General features: G+C 34.7%; 4 protein-coding genes and 1 long non-coding RNA gene across 5 annotated transcripts; 3 read left to right on the top strand and 2 right to left on the bottom strand.

Annotated features, from left to right (window-relative positions):
• The first annotated feature begins 2,910 nt into the window (after nucleotides 1–2,910).
• On the top strand, nucleotides 2,911–3,864 carry LOC111413936 (probable pseudouridine-5'-phosphatase). Its single transcript, XM_023045079.2, has one exon. The coding sequence runs from the start codon at nucleotides 3,015–3,017 to the stop codon at nucleotides 3,801–3,803; it is 789 nt and encodes a 262-aa protein (XP_022900847.2). The 5' UTR covers nucleotides 2,911–3,014; the 3' UTR covers nucleotides 3,804–3,864.
• Nucleotides 3,865–4,421: 557 nt separating this feature from the next.
• LOC111413934 (ATPase WRNIP1-like) lies at nucleotides 4,422–6,136 on the top strand. The gene is made up of 2 exons (XM_023045078.2): nucleotides 4,422–5,744; nucleotides 5,796–6,136. Exons 1-2 carry the CDS (start codon nucleotides 4,517–4,519, stop codon nucleotides 6,113–6,115), a joined length of 1,548 nt encoding a protein of 515 aa, XP_022900846.1. The 5' UTR covers nucleotides 4,422–4,516; the 3' UTR covers nucleotides 6,116–6,136.
• A 2,540-nt stretch (nucleotides 6,137–8,676) lies between these two features.
• On the top strand, nucleotides 8,677–9,951 carry LOC139430058 (uncharacterized). Its single transcript, XR_011640628.1, has 3 exons — nucleotides 8,677–8,993; nucleotides 9,049–9,343; nucleotides 9,407–9,951. It is a non-coding gene; the product is annotated as an uncharacterized lncRNA (long non-coding RNA).
• Nucleotides 9,952–10,721: 770 nt separating this feature from the next.
• On the bottom strand, nucleotides 10,722–12,018 carry LOC111413947 (isocitrate dehydrogenase [NAD] subunit gamma, mitochondrial-like). The gene is made up of 3 exons (XM_023045093.2): nucleotides 11,345–12,018; nucleotides 11,016–11,296; nucleotides 10,722–10,965 (listed from the first exon to the last, which is right to left on the bottom strand). Exons 1-3 carry the CDS (start codon nucleotides 12,001–12,003, stop codon nucleotides 10,730–10,732), a joined length of 1,176 nt encoding a protein of 391 aa, XP_022900861.2. The 5' UTR covers nucleotides 12,004–12,018; the 3' UTR covers nucleotides 10,722–10,729.
• A 60-nt stretch (nucleotides 12,019–12,078) lies between these two features.
• Nucleotides 12,079–18,193, bottom strand: LOC111413946 (pickpocket protein 28-like). The gene is made up of 9 exons (XM_071196449.1): nucleotides 17,631–18,193; nucleotides 17,462–17,582; nucleotides 17,265–17,413; nucleotides 13,266–13,378; nucleotides 12,848–13,207; nucleotides 12,703–12,793; nucleotides 12,529–12,651; nucleotides 12,378–12,469; nucleotides 12,079–12,326 (listed from the first exon to the last, which is right to left on the bottom strand). The coding sequence occupies exons 1-9, from the start codon at nucleotides 18,191–18,193 to the stop codon at nucleotides 12,145–12,147; spliced, it is 1,794 nt and encodes a 597-aa protein (XP_071052550.1). The 3' UTR covers nucleotides 12,079–12,144.
• Nucleotides 18,194–19,662: the final 1,469 nt, after the last annotated feature.

Genomic DNA, 19,662 nt, shown 5'->3' with positions numbered 1-19,662 from the left:
TCTGCTTGGCCTATCTCCTCTGCATTTGCATATAGAGAAAGTGGCTAGAACAACCATTTACAGATTTAAGCAATATGCTCAAAACTGTTCCGACATGTCCTACCAATGGGCTGCGGAAGACATTATAAGCACTGATACTGTGCTATCAATGCCGTCAGATTTGGCGGTATCACTATCAGTGATTAATGCTCGATACCAGATTGTACTGCCTGAGCGGCAGTCCTGGATCGAAAATGAAAATTCTCTGGTTCGGGCAGACATTTGCTTGTACACAGATGGATCAAAAACGCCTGAAGGAGTAGGAGCAGGAGTATACTGCCAGACACCTCGAATTAAGCAAGCCTACAGCCTGGGTACGTACTGTACTGTATTCCAGGCGGAAGTATTTGCTATTGACATGGGTGCTAAAATCCTTCTTGAAAGAGGGGTGAAGAACATGACAGTACGAATCTTCTCAGACAGTCAAGCCGCTCTCCAGGCGCTGCAAGCCGTGAAAACGGTGTCGGCTCTGGTTAATGATTGTAAGAGAACATTAAACACACTGAGTTGTGATAACACAGTCTCTCTGATCTGGGTCCCGGGTCACTCTGGTGTTGCTGGCAATGAAGCGGCAGATAAGCTAGCACGAGATGGCAGCGCTGAAGCGTTTGTGGGACCGGAACCAGCAGTTGGTGTATCATTTGCGATGGCCAAATATATTATTGGACTGTGGGCTGAAGAGAGACTTCGCCTACTGTGGACCAGTTCTCCTGGAATGAGACATGCTAAGGTGTTTATTAACATCGCCACTGTCAAACCCGGGAATATTTTAGGACTTGCCCGTAGTAGCATAAAAGTTCTAATGGGTGTTTTTACTGGGCACTGCCGATTAAAAGCACACCTCAACTTGTTGGGTTTAGCCGACGATGTTGAATGCCGACTATGTGCGGAGGAAGCAGAGACGGTTGAGCATGTTTTATGCCACTGCCCTGCCGTTAACCGTATCAGATTCTCGATTTTTGGGTCGCAGTTTATCTCCTCAAAAGATCTGAATGACCTTTCGCCGAGTAAGGTATTAATGTTCGTTAAGAGCATTGGACTGCACGGTGAAATTTGATAATGATATCTATCGGGGTACAATAGATCCTTAGGGTCGCGGTGCAAGGTTGGTTGGTCCGCCTACCCGATATGTATTCTATGTAATGTAACGATGTTACCAATAATGTACGCTAGTTCACTTTAATACTGAATGATTCGCACCATTTTTCATTGAAAAAATGAACTAAGTCCAAGTAGCTTAAGATTCTGTGATAAAGTGGGCTAAGTCAGAACTCTCAACTGTCGCTGACAGCTCTTTTTATAATCCGTCATTGCAATCTTCATGTGAATTTCTTGTGTGGTTAATTTAGTGATGGATTTGAACACAGGTTCTAATAAAGAATTCGAAGACTTAAGTCTTTCTGACCATGGTATGTACATAAACAGTAAAAATTCGTTATAACACTCTTCTAAGGACATAAGAAAAAGAGCGCCAAAAGAAGCTAAAACTTACTTTTAAATTTCTATCCGTTTAAACAAAAAGTTTACTTTTGTAAAATCCGAAAACCACAACAGATATGTTTATTTTCAAAAAGAGACATGAAGAGAAATGAGTTGAAGAATGAGGCTTCACAAGTTTCAGAAAATTATTATGCTTGTACATTTGACTTGCAGAAGGCTCTAGCATTTCCAAAACTAACCACGTCAGTCGCTTATTATAAACGAAATTTGTACATGTATAATTGCGGTGTTCATCCAATTAATTCCGGACCACCTGAAATGTTTGTATGGAATGAAACAGAGGGAGGCAGTGGTTCGCAAGAAATATCTAAATTGTACTGAAATAACTTTATACTGCGACACTTGCGGAGGGCAAAATCGAAATATTAATTTATCAGTGCAATTACTGAAGCTGTGCAATGAAGCGTTTACTGCAGCCAAGACAATTAATGTGATATTCATGATATCTGGGCATTCCTATCTGCCTAATGACGCTTTATGAATGCTTTATGGCCCAGATGACTGGATTAAAATAATTAAAAGCTCAAGAAAGAAAACGCCATATAAGGTCACTGAGCTTAAATTCAATGATTTTTTGTCAACCAAAGATTTATTAGAGCACATTACTAATAGAAAAATAAATACCAACAAAGAACCTGTAAATTGGTTGAAGATTCAACGACTTCAGTTCAAAAGAGGACACCCATTTTCAATATTTTATAAGGACACAGCTGATAACTTACTTCCATTCAAAGAAATTAACATAAAAAGAAACAACAAAAATGGTAGAAATCTTTCTTCGTTGGCATCAATAACCGCTGTACAACGCTAGGCGCTGTATAACTGATATTAAGAAAAAAGATATGATTTCATTACTTCCTTTCATACCTCCAATCTACCACAACTTTTATAAGTCATTACCTGTTCAAACGAATACTAGATCGAGTGAAATTCCAGAGGAAACCGAACAATATGACGTTATTTATGAATGATTGTGCACATACGTTATGAATAAAATTGTTGTTTTTTCTAGTATTTTAATTTCTTTTGTGAGGTTAACTCTTATAAACTGTACTACTTTTCTTACATTTTCCTTAAGAAAAATGTTTCTATAAAAGAAATTGTTATTACTTTTTCACACCGTATTAATAGTTGGAATTGATCGAATTGTGGTAAAAAAAAATCAGAGTAAAAGTAAACTAAGTCCACATTTCTTTCTTTTAACCGGTTGTATAGCTAAAATAATAAAGTTTCTTTTAAATAACACCTATATTAAGTAACAATAGTGCAGATACTTATTTATAAAAAATATCAACTTTAAAAATTTCGTTGCCTATTACAAAAAATTAGTAAATGGATCGAAACCAAACGGTCCGTTTTCTCGAAACGAACTTAAGTGGACTTGGTTCACTTTACTTCTGACCCACTCAATTAAAAGTTCATGACAAAATGATGACATTTGTTACAAATAAGTTTTAAATTCATTAATTTTAGACATGAACCCATCAAAATTTATTATTACTAATCTGTTCATATCAAAAAAACTCCCAGTTTATTTAAATTGTAGAACAAAATCAACAGCACGTTACAATCTATATGCTGCGGTGACCCATTGTATCTTTGATTTAGATGGAACAATACTCGATAATCAACAATCAATAGATATGGCAAATAAAGAGATTTTTGATATGTATCATTTACAATACACACCTGAATGGAGATATAAATTAATGGGAAAAACATGCAAATCAATGTGGGAAACAGTAATAAACGAGCTAAGTCTCGAGGAATGTACATGGCAGAAATTGGATCTTGAACATTCCCAATTATATGATAAATACTTAATGGGTGCTCAATTAAAACCGGGTGTTGCAACATTATTACAACATTTACACAAAAATAATATACCCATGGCTGCAGTTACATCATCATCTCAATTAATGATGAAGAAAAAAACTTCACATATCAAAGAACTCATGGCAATGTTTTCGTTTATTGTGTGCGGTGATGATCCTAAATTAATAAACTCAAAACCAAGCGGTGAAATTTTTACAATTTGTAAAGGATGTTTCAAAGATAACCCCCCATCTCAATCTTGTTTGGTGTTTGAGAACACCCCAGTTGGAGTTTTAGCAGCTGAAAATGCTTCTATGAAAGTTGTTGGAATTTCAAGCGTTTTAACACCTTTCTCATCACTTAGACGTGCCGATAAAGTACTTAATCATTTTAGTGAGTTTAAACCGGAAGATTATGGATTACCTTCATTCTCAGAAGTAATTCATTGAATAAATGTAACAAAGAACTTTCTGAAATAAATAAATTTTTATAATCTTATAAAAAATGTAATATAACCACAGAATAACCAGAACTGACAGCTTTGTCGGAACGTTTGATGTTTTAGATTGGCGAGTTTGGGACCTCGATGCTTTGGCGCCATGTATGGCTCCACTGTTTCAGCCATTTTATTGGAGTTTATAATACAGGTTCACACGCTCAAATTTGTATCGTAAAAGAATTATTTATACACAGCATTTTTTTTTGTGTTTATACTATTATTTTATTTAATAATATAATATATACACAATTTATATATAAAAGTAGAATTGCAATATAAATTTTTTTAATCCATCGTTATTGATAATTTTAAGGACAGAACTACACGTTCTTAGTAATTTACCCAAACAGTTAATGATAAGAAACATTATTTAATTATTTGAGATACACGTACTTATATAAACTTATGTATATATCATAAATAGACTTTAGGTTGGAGTCAATATGTCAAACTTTTATTAGTAAATAATAAACCGATGTGATATTAGCTCAAAATAAACTCCAATAAAATGGCGATTCACAAGGCCCGATTTTGTCTAGACGGGTTCACTGTCATTTCTGGTTATTCTGTGATATAACATTGACATAACCTCACTTTTATCTGTCAAAAAAAGTTTGTAAAGGTTATGTTTGGAATATTTACAATTTTTAAATTAATCTAAAAATGTGTGATTCTGAAATGAAATCAACGGAGTGTCCGATTTGCAATAAAAATTTTCCATTAAATAAAATAGAACAACACGTCAATACATGTTTATTTTTAAATTCAAAGGAAAATGTGCCACATTCGAAAAGAAAAAGAACACCTTCACCGGAATCCAAATTAAACGCACAAAAATCGCCTAAATTCACGTTTAAAAGTTCACCAAAATCATCTAAATTAGCAAATATTTTTGTACGACCCAAAGATGAAGTACCTTCAACTTCGGTGAAACCGAACAACGAGCAAAAATTAAAAGAAAAAACCGAATGCGATTTAAACTTTATGGTACCGTTAGCAAAACAAGTTGTTCCAAAAACTTTAAATGACTTCTTGGGTCAACAACATATCTTGGGAGATGAATCGGTTTTAAAAAATCTTTTAGAAAAACAAGAAATCCCAAATATGATCCTTTGGGGACCACCCGGTTGTGGAAAAACCTCTTTGGCTACAGTTATTCAAGAGATTTGTAAAGCAAATAGCACCAAATTTAAATTTGTATCTTTATGTGCTACAAATTGCGGCGTTAAGGATGTCCAAAACATTGTTTCTTCTGCAAAATTAGAATCAAAATTCAAAAAAAGAACCATTCTCTTCATGGACGAAGTTCACAGATTTAATAAAAAACAACAAGATACTTTTTTACCTCACGTTGAAAAAGGTGAAATTATTCTAATTGGGGCAACCACAGAGAATCCTTCTTTTACAATAAACAACGCACTTTTAAGTCGATGTCGAGTTATTGTATTTCAAAAATTAACTGATGAGGATCTTTTAACAATCTTAATAAATGCGGCGAGACGATTTAACGTTCAAGTTATTCAGGGGGGTTTTGATGATCGAGGTGTATTAGATACGGTTTGTATTGAAAAAACTGCTTTGAAATGGCTCGCTGATGTAAGCGATGGAGATGCTAGAATCGCGTTGACTAATTTACAATTAGTTTTACAAAACAATCGTGATAAAAAAACGATTATAAACGTTGAAGATATAAAAGAGGGGATTCAAAAATCTCATTTACTTTACGATAGAAAAGGGGAAGAACATTACAATATCATTTCAGCCATGCATAAATCTATAAGAGGATCTGATGCGGATGCCGCGCTTTATTGGACCACAAGAATGATTGTAAGTGGAGAAGATCCAATGTTTATAGCTCGAAGAATGGTTAGAGCAGCTAGCGAAGATATAGGTAATGTTTGTATTATTTTAAAATATATTAAATTTAACTTTTTTCCTAAAGGTAATGCAGATCCGAACGCTCTTCAATTAGCTATTTCAACAATGCAAGGGTGCCATTTACTCGGAATGCCGGAATGCGATGTATTGTTGGCGCAATGCGCGATTTATTTGGCAAGGGCCCCGAAGTCGCGCGAAGCCGATTCCGCTTTGGCAGAAGCGAAACGAGTCATTTCGGAATGCCGCGGATCTCAACCCGAAGTTCCTATGCATATTAGAAACGCACCGACGAAATTAATGAAAGATTTGGGGTATGGGAAGTTAAAGCCGGGGGAAATTCCATCGTTTATGCCAAAGGGATTAGAAGATGTTTCATTTTTTTAAGATTAAAAATATTATTATTAATTTTTTTTGTTTTATTACATTGGTTATTTATTTAATAGTATATTAAAAAACAAGTTTCGTAAGACACGCTTGAAATGCACGAATTCAAGTTGAAAAACGAGTGGCGAAGCCACGAGTTTTTTAATGAATAGGTGCTTTAAGTCTTATGAAACGTGTTTTTTATGCTATTTTTTGTAATTCGCCTTTTTATCCTTTTTTTTTAACAAAAATAAAATAAATTTTGACAATGTAGGGAAATAGGTATGTAGCAGTTGGTAACAAAGTAACACTTGAAAATAGAAATTTGAATGACAAATAGAAACTGTCAAAACACAAAACGTATTCACCTGATAAAAATGTTTCATGTACACCTCCCAAAATAAGAGAAATTGCTCAATGTTCAATGTCCTCATCATTGTGGACCTTGTATTCGATGTTAAGAACGCGTTTAAACATCCATAGACAATATATATACTATCTCCTATATCGCTGACTAAGGCAGCAAAAGAGTGTAAACACTAGAGTGCAGATATATATATATCTGTCTCTGTCGTGCCCCCGTCTACTCAAGAGACATGCGTGAACACGTGGTGAGTACGCTTTTATCTTATTGGACGGTGAATTAAAAATTAATAGCAGCTGATGACCTTGATGTTTATAAATCACCAAATAAATGTTTGACATAAACATAACCTAAAATCTAAATATTTAATTATGTATATTATAGGTTTCATGTGTATAATAACATAATTATTAACATATTTTAGGACTAAGCAATTTAAAATATAATTATTATTTGTTAAGAAAGTGAAGAAAATTTGTTAAAAGATATTTTTGGGGCCTAAAAATTGGTTGAGTAGGTAGAAGGAACGATCTCAGTGTAATAAAAAAGAATTCAAAGCCCTCCTTTTCTTGAAACATTTTTCTTAAAAATTTAATTAAGAATTACATCGATATGATGAAAATTTTATGATAGAATATTATGTACATTAAATAGTAAGTACCCTTAGTACATATTTTATATCTTTAATTAATGTAACAACTTCATTAAAGAGCGTGAACTCACAAATTATGTTAAAAATTAATAACTATATTTTGGTACACATTTTTAATAATTTCTACATATGTATATATGTATTAATTTAATTTTAAAGAATATAATGTTTAATGAACAACCTACATAAAGTTGATATTTAAAGCAATATTCAACGTCAATTTCACACAAAAGTACATATATTCTAATTTATTTGATGCATCTATGATAATTTATAATTAAAGTCAATTATCTACAATAATTGCATTTCAAAGCTGCATAAAATACGCGCGAACCACTTCAAACTCTTTAAAATTTACGATTCGCGCAAGCACCTTCGCGACATGGGGGCACGACAAAGACAAAACATATATCATTCCGTCTGCTTTTGATGGAAACGCTCGCCACTCATTGCTTAGATAGGGAGTCAGCGATATAGGAGATAGTATATATATGCCATAGACAAACACTGTCACATTGACAACTAGAAAAATTAATGACCCAATGTCACCAACTTGAACTGATTCCATAAAATGTTACTAAAATCTCATTACAGCATCGGATGCTGTAAAGAGCGTCATTACAGCACCCGTTTGAGTACTGTAATAGCTTTCATTACCGTCGCGATTTACAAAAAAATTATTACAAGTGATTAGATTTTGCGAATATTGTGCTGTTCGCAAATGTCACCAAATTTACCATTAGAGATGGTTCTCTAATAAAAATCTCCAGGTTAATTTGCATCTATGCTCTAGGACTAGAAACATTCGGGTTTAGCCGTCTTAAGAGACGTACAACTAAACCAGAATGTTTCTAGGTCTAGTGTTAGTTTCCGTTTTAATGGGGTCATACACACTTATTAAATTTAGAGAAAATTTTTATGTCAAACGATATATGCAAGTATATGCATGAACACAAAGTAAAAGAAATATTTTGATTAATTTTATATTTTGCGTAATTTGAAGTGAAAAATAGCAAATATTCAAACGAAATAAGTTCGCGGCTTTTCTGTGACGTAGGAACCGCACTGTCTAAAACAAGTTAAATTGTCCGTTAGATAGCGCTTGCGGTGTGACAGTGTCAAAATAAAACCATGGATGTAATACAGTGTCTCTATTACATCCATGAACAAAACATAATAAACATAACCTACAAACACTCTATCTCTTTTCAATACAACCTAAATGACGTTCATCTCTTTCTCGCATTTGAGCGGGGAGCAGGGGATGCAAAAGTGAGAATCGTACGTCATAAACGCGGGAATTTTAAAAGCGCAAATGGGTATATAAATTTTCAATAATTTTTTTAACAATGACTTTGTTCGAAAATATAAAAAAAAAATAACGGTAACTATATTTTTATATAAACTTTCGGAAAATATAATAAAAAAAAAATCGTGTATGACCCCATTGTGATTCAGTGCTATGTTGTTGTATATTTTTATTGAACTAACACTGGAACTAGAAATATTCGGGTTCGGCCTCATTTCTCTTAAGTCAGCTAAACCCGAATGTTTCTAGTTGTAAAATTTGTTTTTTATTTAAATCAATTGTCATTGCCAAATTTTTATAAAAAAACGGTCTGTACCACCCTAGATACCATGTTCTATGACCACGCTTTATAATATTTTCCACTAAATAATAAGTAAGGTTGTGTATATTCTAAACGAAGTTGTCACTTTAAAGACGAAGCCACTAATCTCTCGTCACTTGGCTAATATCTACATTTTGAAATTAAAACTCGTGAGCAATATATTAAGATAACATAATTAAAATTTGAATATTGTTTAAAAATCAGAATTACTGGAAGAATCTGAGTCTTCCTCTAGTTGGATGATGACAGGAGGTAAATCAGTTATTAATGAATTTCCCATTAATGTTGTCCAGTCTTTTTTAATTAGTTCTTCACAGTGGCGAACACTATTTGCCCACATCTCCGGAGTGTAATGACCAAGAGCTTTTTGCCAAGTCTCCTTGACACGACAGATCTTTTTCTCCGAGCTGGACTGAACATGTTTATTGTAATAAGTTTTTAAGAACGCCCAACATAGTTCAATGGGATTATATTGGCAATTGTATGGAGGAAGGCGAAGAACAGTATGGCCATGGTCTCTTATTAATTTGTCAATTTCAAAGGATTTTTCAATTTGAGGCTTGTAATAACAGATTATTTCCCATAACGATTTTTTATTTAAGGTTGGTTCAAACTGTATATTATGTTCAGTTAACCATTTTTTCATATCATTTTTTGTTGTGCAGAAACTTGGAGCTTTCTCGATTTGTTTTGAGTGATATGGAGCATTATCCATTACTACCGCACACTTCGCACCCAAATTATTTAATGCCGGAAGTAATTGATTTTTCACCCATTCCATAAAAATAATTGACGTCATATTTTTATGATAATCTCTGTGCTCCGTGTTGTCACTGAGCAAGAGATCGCAATTTGGCAAAAACCCTGACGAAGTGCCTGCGTGCAAGATTGTAAATCTTTTTCCTTCGCCTTCTGCTCTTTGCGGAATACCGAATCTTTCATTTTCATTTACCCATTGATAAACTTGGGTGCCATTTTCGTAAATCCAAGTTTCGTCAAGAAAAACAAAAGTATACTCTCCGGATTCTAGGTATTGCAAGTATGTCTTTAAAAATGTAATTCTTTTTGAAACTGTATGTGGTTGTTCAATTAACACTTTTCTATTGCTAATCTTTTTATATCTATATCCCATAGATTTTATAATTTTATGTAATTTTGATCTACCATTAGTAAAATCACATTCATTTCTTGCTAAATTAAGTAAATCATTAAGATTAAAATACTGTTTCTTTTCATGCAATTTTTGTATTTGTCTTCCTAACTCTTCTTTAATAAAATATAAATTGTTATCCGTTTTGTAGTTCATTTTACAACGCCCTTGTGTTTTTGGTTTTTTTACAGTTTGATATTTTTTGTAGGTTTGAATAATTTTAAAAACCGTCGTGCTGTGAACCTAATACAATTATGTTGAATACAAATTTAATTTTAAAACTCAAGTGCAATACACATACATCAAAAATACGTGAAGCTTTATCACATATATATTTTAAATTCGTATTTGGTGTCTGTACTTCTTCACAATACCTAATTATAGAGTTTTTTTCGCGTTTAGACAGTTGACATCCCGTTCCACCCTTTCTTAACATTTTTATGGTAGATTTAGCAGCAAAAAAATTATATGAAAATTGTTTTTTAATCAATCTTAACAAATTTGATAGACAGTGGTGGCACACAATTAAAGTAAAAGTCACGACATGCGCTTTTACTTTCAATACCAACTTGACGACACTTTGACAATTGATTTAAATAAAAAACAGATTATAGTTCTAGTTTTAAATGCTACCAACAAGACGAGATTTTCATCGCAACCTCTACTCTCGTCTCGTCTCGCTTCTTGTACGAGAGTCTCATAAAAGTACCGAAATCACGTCATGCATTATCTTATTGTTTCAGTGCCAGATTAATTACATGTCCAAAATATCGAAAATTGCAGTCCTCTAGATTTAAATCAAAATTGGTACGTTAATTTTAAACATTTTTAAGTTAATTTATTTTTGATATCCAGCATATTTTTCGCAATACAACAAGCTAATATTTTCTTTTAAATAATCTATCATATCACTTGTATGCAAATCACCTCCAATATCCATCGTTCTTTGATTATCTATACAAATTGTCTTATAAATTGCTTCGGAGATAATTCTCGCGTAAATATCGCGTTTTAAATGGTACAATAAACTGACCGTGGCGTTTAACATAGCAACTGGATTTGCTATGTTTTTGTCTACAAATTAAAATAAGTAAGATTGAATAAAAAAATTGTTAGTCGAGCACTTTGCAAAGTTTTTCCTAGTGTTCTACAAGCTGGTTCAAAAATGGCATATTTCGAGCCATAATTTGAACCGGAAGTTAAACCTGCACCTCCCGTTATGCCACAAATAACGTTATTTATTATAGTTCCATATAAATTTGGCATTATTAGCATATCGAAATCGTAGGGATTCGAAACTATTTTCATAGTTGTAGCATCAACGATGATATCGTTACATTTTATGTGAGGGTAGCTTTTGCTAACTTCTTTAACTGTTTTTAAAAATAACCCATCGGAAAGTTTCCTGCAAAAAGAAATTTGTATAGATTTTTCTCCGATTATTTTTTCTTACATAATATTCGCTTTATGTACAACGGTAATTTTTCTTCTACGAAATCTCGTTGCAAAATCAAACGCAAATTTAGCAACTCGCATCGTATTCTTTTGCGTAATTATTTTTAAACTCTCAATAACGCCCTTTCTACATTCATGCTCCAACATTGCGTATTCTCCCTCGGTGTTTTGTCGAACAACAACGACATCAACATTTTTGTATTTCGCCGTGATACCCGGATAAGATTTGCAAACCGTTAAATTAACGAACAAATCTAATTTATTCCTGATTTCGACGTTGGGATTTTTAAAATTTAAAGAATTCAAATTCGGCTCGATCGTTCCTTTAATTCCAACTCCGTTTCTTTTAATCGATATGATAGCGTTTCTTAGATCCTCGTCTAAAGTGGGGCCGTCTTTAATTTCACATTTTTCGAAATCAATCGGGGCGTTTACAAATTTAACGACGTCTTCGACGTAATTCATTAATTCGGGGCCGATTCCTCCACCGGGGAGCATTGTTACAATGTGACGACCACCGTAAGGTTTATGAGGGATTTCTTCGTTACCTAAAGGTGGTTGATGATTATGATAATTACGTTGTGATGATAATGGTGTAAAATTAATTTTTTTTTTGAAATGTGAGTTTGAATAAATGATTTTTGAGGATCTTAACATTTTTTTTTGAGTGACAATGTTTTGACAAAGAGAATTTGAGGCTATTTTTATTTATTTACTTAATCTAATTAAACTAATTACTTATTTAACAACAGTTCAATAACATCACCTAAAACTAGAAATTCCACAAATACAACGATTTTATTTAAGAAAAGGATAAATAGTATCCTTGTCATCGCTTTGTACAACATTTTTAATCTTATTTTTATTTTGATGTCGTTTAAATAACTTAACCAAAGTTTTTATAACAATGTAATATCCGATTTCAACTGCGCTTAAGAAGCTAAATCCCAAAAATAAACCAAGCAAACCACCTGTATTCGCTAAAAAAGCACAATTTTAAAATCAAAGTCCAATTTTCTTTTTGTACTCACATAAAAACTCCGAAAATCCGTATATTTCACTTTTAATGCGCTTGTTAAAGCTGTTTTCGTTATAATAAAAATGAACAATTGCGACATTTTCTCTAAAACATAAAAATAAATATATTTTAACAATTAAAATAAATAAAATAATTTCATTTACGAGAAATATTCTAAAGAATCCGATTTTAATACATCATCTCGTAGTTTAGCTTTTACAGAAATCGTATTGTAAGAGTTCGATTTTTCGTAAGAAAGTTCAAAACATGAAGGTAAACAATTACATCTAAAACAAAAATTATTAATCCAAAAAAATTAACGAATCTTTAAGTACTACTCCGGTGTTAACGATGGCTTCTCCAGTTGTGCTTTAACTTTTTGCACACAAACTTCGTGTTTCTTCCCACAAATTCTCGCCGTTCGATTTTCTAAAAACCACAAAATTAATAAAAAATCCCATAAAAAATATTAATCTAATTGACTTGGTAAAAAATATGGTACACAATTACAAAGTCCCAAAGTTTTATTCGCTTGACACTCCGATTTGCAATTTCTTTCGGTGTAGGTACGATAAAGTTGTAAATATCGTTCACGCGGAAAAAAACATTGCCTCTTCACGATATCGATGCTTTGTAACGTAGCCGTTGAATCGACTTTTCTCGGTTTAACAACGATTCTAGCTTCGATTCCCGGACGAACAAAGAATCCAAAATCGGCCATTTTTGGCGTTTCAATCGGGTTTGATAATAAAACTTTAAAACCGATGCTGCTTGTTGTTGTACAATAGTAACTGTCGACTTGTGCGTCTAAAATTACAGTTAAACCAAGATGTGCTCCTGCACCTAAAAACAAAACAAAAAATATTATTTAAAAATTAATTAATCTAAAAAGTAAAAGTACCAGCTGATCGTAAAGGAAGTGCTTCTAATGATACTGATGAATTATATCCTTTCTCAGGTGTCCAATCATGAACATATTTTGGATAGGTTTCATTAAGATCATTTAATTCTTTACTACAAAACAAATAGAAATTATTTTTTGTTATTTGATTTAATTTGTGATTATTGGAAAAAGAATTTCATCTTTAATTACGCCATCTTTAACCTAATTAATCCAAAAGAACTCATCCCAACCTTATTCTCAATGCGAGTATGTCTCATTACAACTTTATAAACAATGTCTCAACCTGATCTAAGTTTTCGTAGTGACATAAACTAATTTTAAATTGAGCTAAAACTTTTTTGTCGTGGTATATCTCCAGCCGTTCTGGTTCTTTCTCCAGCAATTTACCATATGCTCCCCACAGCTCTGCTTCATCCCAAGACGTTTTTCCTGCGCATATCTCACTTACTGTTTTGTCACACTCTAGCTATGACCCATGTTGATCTAGCTAGCTATGATCTAATTTTATGTGTTAGTAGCAAATGACCTGACACCAGATGATTCGTAGTGAACACAGTTCAAGCAAATATACCATCACAAATTCAGGTTGCCATAGCCTCGATTGATTATGATCGCATCATATCCCTAAGACAATGTACCCTATGATTAAAGTCACCCACAAGTTTAGCCGTTTACCCATACATTTCTTCACTATGACATTTAAAGTATAGGGCAGAAATCACATTGCATCAACTTTATCATAGTGTCAAATTAGTTTCCAGACTGTACAGGGTGTCCAAATTTCGATGGGTTTGCAGGGTATCTTAGTTATTATGAAAGATAGAAAGTTGCGGCTTTCGCGAACCTGAGCTACTTTTTTGTGAAACTTACAATGGCGCAAATCAAATTTTCATAGCCCTCGTCGTTTTTGATATACAGGGAGTGTTTCTAGTCGTCACGGTTTTTGAGTTATAAAGAGTTAAGTATTTTAGAAGTTGAGTATTCAGTATTTGAGTTGTGTTTATAACTCAAAAACCGTAGTGACTAGAAAAATTCTACGTGCACCGTTGGCTTCTACATGAAAAAATCTATTAGAACCCGTTTTTACTTTTTTACTAAGTTTCCGGATAGCCGAGATACAGGAGGTGTTTGAAAATCATAAATTTCAAACACTCCCTGTATATCAAAAACAAAGAGGGCTATGAAAATTTGGTTTGCGCCATTGTTTCACAAAAAAGTAGTTCAGGTTCGCGAAAGCCGCAACTTTCTATCTTTCATAATAACTGAGATACCCTGCAAACCCATCGAAATTTGGACATCCTGTACATACTTCAAATTCCAAGAAAAAGTTTGGAATTGTATTGGACATATATTGGACTCCAAAAAGGAATTACTTTGAACAGACGCCAGACTCCGTGAAGTATGGAATTATATTGTGCTATTTTCAATCTCAAGAAGAAATCTGGTATTATACTTAACATTCAAATCAATACAGAATTATATTGGACAAAAACAAGACTACAGAAAGACACCGGACATTATATTGTACAGTGTTTAGACTACAAGAAGAATTCAGGAATTGCGCTTAGCATATGCAAGAATCCAAAAAGAAATCTTGAGTTACCCTGGATATACTTGAGGAGAATTACATTGCGCAGTTTCCAGAAATTACATTGTACAATCTTCAGATTCCAAAAAGGAATTTGGTATTGTACTAAACAGGTTCTAGATTCCAAATAGCTTCCAAACACCAAGAAGAAGTTTGTAAATAATCCAACCTCCAAAGAGAATCTGAAATTACAGTGGCTAAACACCAACGATTAAGGTGTAGAAAAGGTGCAAAAGTTTACAGCAAGTATTTCTGCTTGACAAATGGTTATGTCCGAGCTGAGGGGCAATTAAATTTGGTCCACTAATGCCTATGCCTACTTCGGATCCAACTGTCTGTGAAGCATCTGTGTACCAGGCAAGTGTAGTTGAGGACCACTCTTCGTCCAATCATACCTGCTTCGAAATATGACCTTATACGGCTGGTCGAAATTGTATTATTGTTTTTGATAATTACAATTTTCCCCTTAATACATCCTAATATAATATATGTCATTAGTATATTATTTTCACCCTCCACCCTCTTCCTCCATTTCCATACCCTCGGCTCCTCGGCCCAATCCTCCCCTCATCCATCCCTTTGTCTCCTCACCCCCACAACCATTCTCATCCATCGTTTCCCCTCTCCCCCCTCTCCTAAGATCTGCCCTCGGTCCAACTCCTCCTCCCTCAACTCACTGCACCCATTCAACATATGTTCCAACGTTTCCCATTCCTCCCTGCATAGCCTACACCACCTCGCCTCATCGGCCATCCAGTATCTGTTCGCTCTCTCCTCGTTTCCACAACGGAACCTAGCCACCAACTTCTTCCCTTCCTCATCTCCTTCCAATAACAAGTATCTAGGCAGCCCCTCCGTAATTATGTCCCTATACCTTTCGTTATACCTCCCCTCTTTTATTTGTGTCCTTCTTTCCTGTCTCTGCACATCTCGGTCCCTATCTCTCAACTCCCTCCACATCTCCCTACCCACCCGTCGTTTACTATTTATCTCAGTTACCGAGTAGCCCGCTCGTCTATAATAGTTGTCTCTGTCTCCTTTCCCATATTTGATCTTTCCCTCTCTAATTTCCCTCCAACACTCCCCCAAGATCCCGCAGCTTGGCCTCCCTTCTATTCTTTCTTCATATTTCACTGCTCTCCTGCCCCCCTCCACTCTGACTTTATCCACCTTTACCTCTTCCCTCACTATATACCCCGGTGTTTCTCTCGCCACCCCAAGCACCCATCTCCAGTATCTAGCTTGCACGTCTTCCAGCATTGCCTGCTCTCTCCATCCCCATACCTCTGCTCCATACATCATCACACTGCTAACCAGACCTTCAAACATAATCTTCCTCACTTGTCCCATCACCTTATTCGCCTTTTTTGCCATAGCTATCACATGCGACCCCTCCCTGTTGTCCTCCCTGAACACATACCCCAAGTAAGTATACTCCCTAACCTCCTCGATCTCTTTTCCCTCCCATCTCCAGTTTTCTGTTCTTTTTCTCCCCCCCTTACAAAACTTCATCATCCTTGTCTTCCCCACATTTACTTCCAGCCCCTTCCCCCTAAAATATCTTTCCAATGTCTTTATCATATCTTTCATCTCCGCCGCTTCTCTCGCCATGACCACGATGTCATCCGCGTATGCTAACATATGCACCTTTCTACCTCCCACCACCAACCCTCCCATTTGCCCCTTCCCCAATCTATCCTCCAGGTCCGCCGTATACAGTGCAAACAGACTTGGGCTCAGCGGACATCCCTGCCTCAGTCCCTTCGTCGTCCAAAACACGTCGCTCAGCTTATCTCCCACTTTTATCCTAGCCATAGTCTCCATGTATATTTCCTTCACTCTCGCAATTAGGTGTTCCGTGATCCCCCTCCTCCTCATCTCCTCCCACATCTTTCCCCTATCTACCTTATCAAAAGCCGCCTTCAAATCTATAAACAGGCCGTACAATTTCCCTCCCTTCTTATCCAGCTCTCTATCTGCCAGATGCTTCAACACGTACACGTTGTCGATTACTCCCCTTCCCTTCCGAAAGCCTGCCTGCCCATCCGGCAAAATTCCCCCCAACTCCATCTCCTCCTCCAGTCTTCTCAGCAGTATCTTCGTGTATACCTTGTATGCCGAGTCTAGTAGGTTAATTCCTCTGTAGCTTTCTACCCTTCCCTTATTACCCTTTTTATATACTGGGCAAATTACCCCCACTTTCCATCCCTCCGGAATCCCCCCCCCTCTCCATACGCTATTCATCCCCTCCTGGTCGAAATTGTATTCTGTCGGTATAAGGTCCGTTTTAATTTCAATGAGGATTTAAAGATAAAAAAGAATACTTTGTTAGTCATGCAAAAAATACATCACTAAAAAAATCATTTTCCAATAATCATAATAAATAACATAAAGAAAAAAGTTCTTACAGATTTCTAAATATATAACTTAATGGTAACCTATTAAAAGTGCAACAATATCCATCATCTGTCAAAATTGCATTGAAAATATCGTTACAATTCTTTTCTTTTTGTTTCCATTCACACATCTTTAACATTTCTGGGCAAGATTGAGTCACCTAAAACGAATTGTAAAAATATTTTTTTTGGACATTTTTAAAAATTACATTTAAAATAAAAGATTTTAACGTTTCCCAATCACCAACATCATCAATATCTTCCGATGTTTTTCCAGCTGTGTAATTTGTGTGGCAATAATCGTCGAGAAGTATTCTTTCAGTGTCAGTTCTAAATAAAGGTTATTAAAATGAGCCCAATATTAACTCAAAATTTTACCCTGATTTTAAAATTCGTTCTCCTTCTTTCTTTTTAACAACATTAACGCTGCAAATTGTAATCGCCGGAAAAGGTATTTCACTAACACTAACAACCGTCGGGCTAAAACTAATAATAACCGGGCTGTTATTAAATTTAGCGTAAATAATGTTGATGAAATAAGCTGCGAATGCGATTGCCGTTAAAAACGAGAGTAACCAAAAAATTCTTTCGCCCAAAGTTAAAGTGTTATCTCCGACGTATCTTAATCCATGCAAAGTACTTTTGTCGAAATAATTGTCTAAATTATTAAAAATTAATTTTCTTATTGGGTTTTTCTTTTTTATTTTTTTCTCAGTATCGATATTTTCTTTATTTTCGAAACCATAGAATCGATCATTTTTATTAATCGTAAAAATTGGCCGATTTAAATTCGTTGTTATAACAGTTAATTGCTTTCTGTTTTTAAATTTTTTATTATTTTCTTTTTCTTTATTATAATACATCCAGGGAGAATTTATTTTAACTCTTTTAATGTAATCGCTTTTCGTTGGTAAATCTTTTTCGGTTAATATTTCTGGCATAGTTTTCAGAAAATTAAAACAACAACTAACTTCTTCTCGATTTTTTTTTGTTTAAGTACTCAAAGATAGCAGATCTTTTAATAACAAAAAGAGAATTCTTCGCGTGTACAAACTGAGTTTCCCGTTAATCTTAGCTCAACATCTAAAACGTGAACGTGTTTTAGAACGTGTTTATTCACGTTAGTATTATCGAGGACTCATATACCGTTTTCAGCAACGTTATCACACCATTTAAAAACCATTCGTTCAGGGACACCTATTTATTTACCCATCAAGTTTTTTTTCTTTTTAAATGCCAAGTTCAGTGGCGTAGACGTTCAATATTTACTTTTCTATTATTTATTTCACAAAAACCTTTTCTTTTACACAGAATATTTTTAATTAACTTACAACGGGTTTATAAATTAATTTTATAAACCAACTTACACGATTCTACACTTTATGAGTTTCATAATTTTTAGTTACGCCTCTGAAACTTAACTAACACCGTTATTTTTTCTTAAAGAAAAAGTAATTATGTTATTTTTAGGCGAGGTTTGTTTTGATTTGAAATACTCATTTGGGTTAATTGAGCGGAGGCGGTTTTAATGAATGGCCCGTCGAATAATTCGACATGATGTAATAATGACCCCGCAACTGAACGATTAATCGGGGAGCGAATAACTTGATTGTTTTACATCCGTTTCCCCGAAATGGGGGGACCATTAAAACGCAATCAACTCGCGCTTAATTGGTATAATGATTATTGAACGAAACGATGCAAGCTGGAACGTTTAATTTTCATTTCCAAAATCACTGTAGAACCACAACTACAAGTTTATTGTATTACGCTTGATGAAAACGTTTAAATTTCAGTGATTTTAAAGAGATTAATTTGAAAATTTGAGTGAATATTTGGTGTCATTATGGTGGAGGTGCTACAAATAAAAGCACCCTCCATTGAAAGCAGAACTATTAACCTCAAAACAGAAACTAAATACCTAGGGGTAATACTTGACAGTAAACTAAACTGGAACTCACACTTAGATAAGGTGAGGAAAAAGGCCATCATGACAAACCAGATCTGCCGCAGGCTCCGAGGAAGGAACAAACCACGAATGACTCATTGGGCCTACGTAGCAATAATCAGACCCATGGTCGCCTACGCCTCATTGGTTTGGTGGCCAAAAACAAAACATAAGACAGCTCAACAACAGCTGGCACAAATCCAGCGGTTAGCACGTCTTAACATAACGGGTGCAATGAGATCCTGTCCGACGGCTGCTTTGGAAGCCCTACTCAGTCTCACGCCGCTCCACATATATATACAAAAGGAGGCAGCCTTAAGTGCCTTATCACTGAAAACAGTTTCTTCACTCAAGTTGATGCAGGGTAATCTCAGAGGACACCTCGAGATCCTCAAAGACCCATGTCTAAATCACCTGATTGAAATTAAAACGTACCTTATACCGACGGAATACAATTTCAAC

Source organism: Onthophagus taurus, chromosome 6, assembly GCF_036711975.1.
Source record: "Onthophagus taurus isolate NC chromosome 6, IU_Otau_3.0, whole genome shotgun sequence".
NCBI classification, from domain to species: Eukaryota; Metazoa; Arthropoda; class Insecta; order Coleoptera; family Scarabaeidae; genus Onthophagus; species Onthophagus taurus.
Note: the sequence above shows the minus strand (reverse complement) of the source record. Positions and strands in the feature narration are given on the sequence as shown.

Coding starts and splice junctions, on each gene's coding strand:
- LOC111413936 (XM_023045079.2), top strand. CDS start 3,015: ATGAACCCATCAAAATTTATTATTACTAATCTGTTCATATCAAAAAAA.
- LOC111413934 (XM_023045078.2), top strand. CDS start 4,517: ATGTGTGATTCTGAAATGAAATCAACGGAGTGTCCGATTTGCAATAAA. Junction 5,745..5,795: donor AGCAGCTAGCGAAGATATAG/GTAATGTTTGTA, acceptor TTTTTCCTAAAG/GTAATGCAGATCCGAACGCT.
- LOC111413947 (XM_023045093.2), bottom strand. CDS start 12,003: ATGTTAAGATCCTCAAAAATCATTTATTCAAACTCACATTTCAAAAAA. Junction 11,297..11,344: donor GTACATAAAGCGAATATTAT/GTAAGAAAAAAT, acceptor TTCTTTTTGCAG/GAAACTTTCCGATGGGTTAT. Junction 10,966..11,015: donor ACTAGGAAAAACTTTGCAAA/GTGCTCGACTAA, acceptor TTTAATTTGTAG/ACAAAAACATAGCAAATCCA.
- LOC111413946 (XM_071196449.1), bottom strand. CDS start 18,193: ATGCCAGAAATATTAACCGAAAAAGATTTACCAACGAAAAGCGATTAC. Junction 17,414..17,461: donor TAAAATCTTTTATTTTAAAT/GTAATTTTTAAA, acceptor AATTCGTTTTAG/GTGACTCAATCTTGCCCAGA. Junction 13,379..17,264: donor AGTTATATATTTAGAAATCT/GTAAGAACTTTT, acceptor TTTGTTTTGTAG/TAAAGAATTAAATGATCTTA.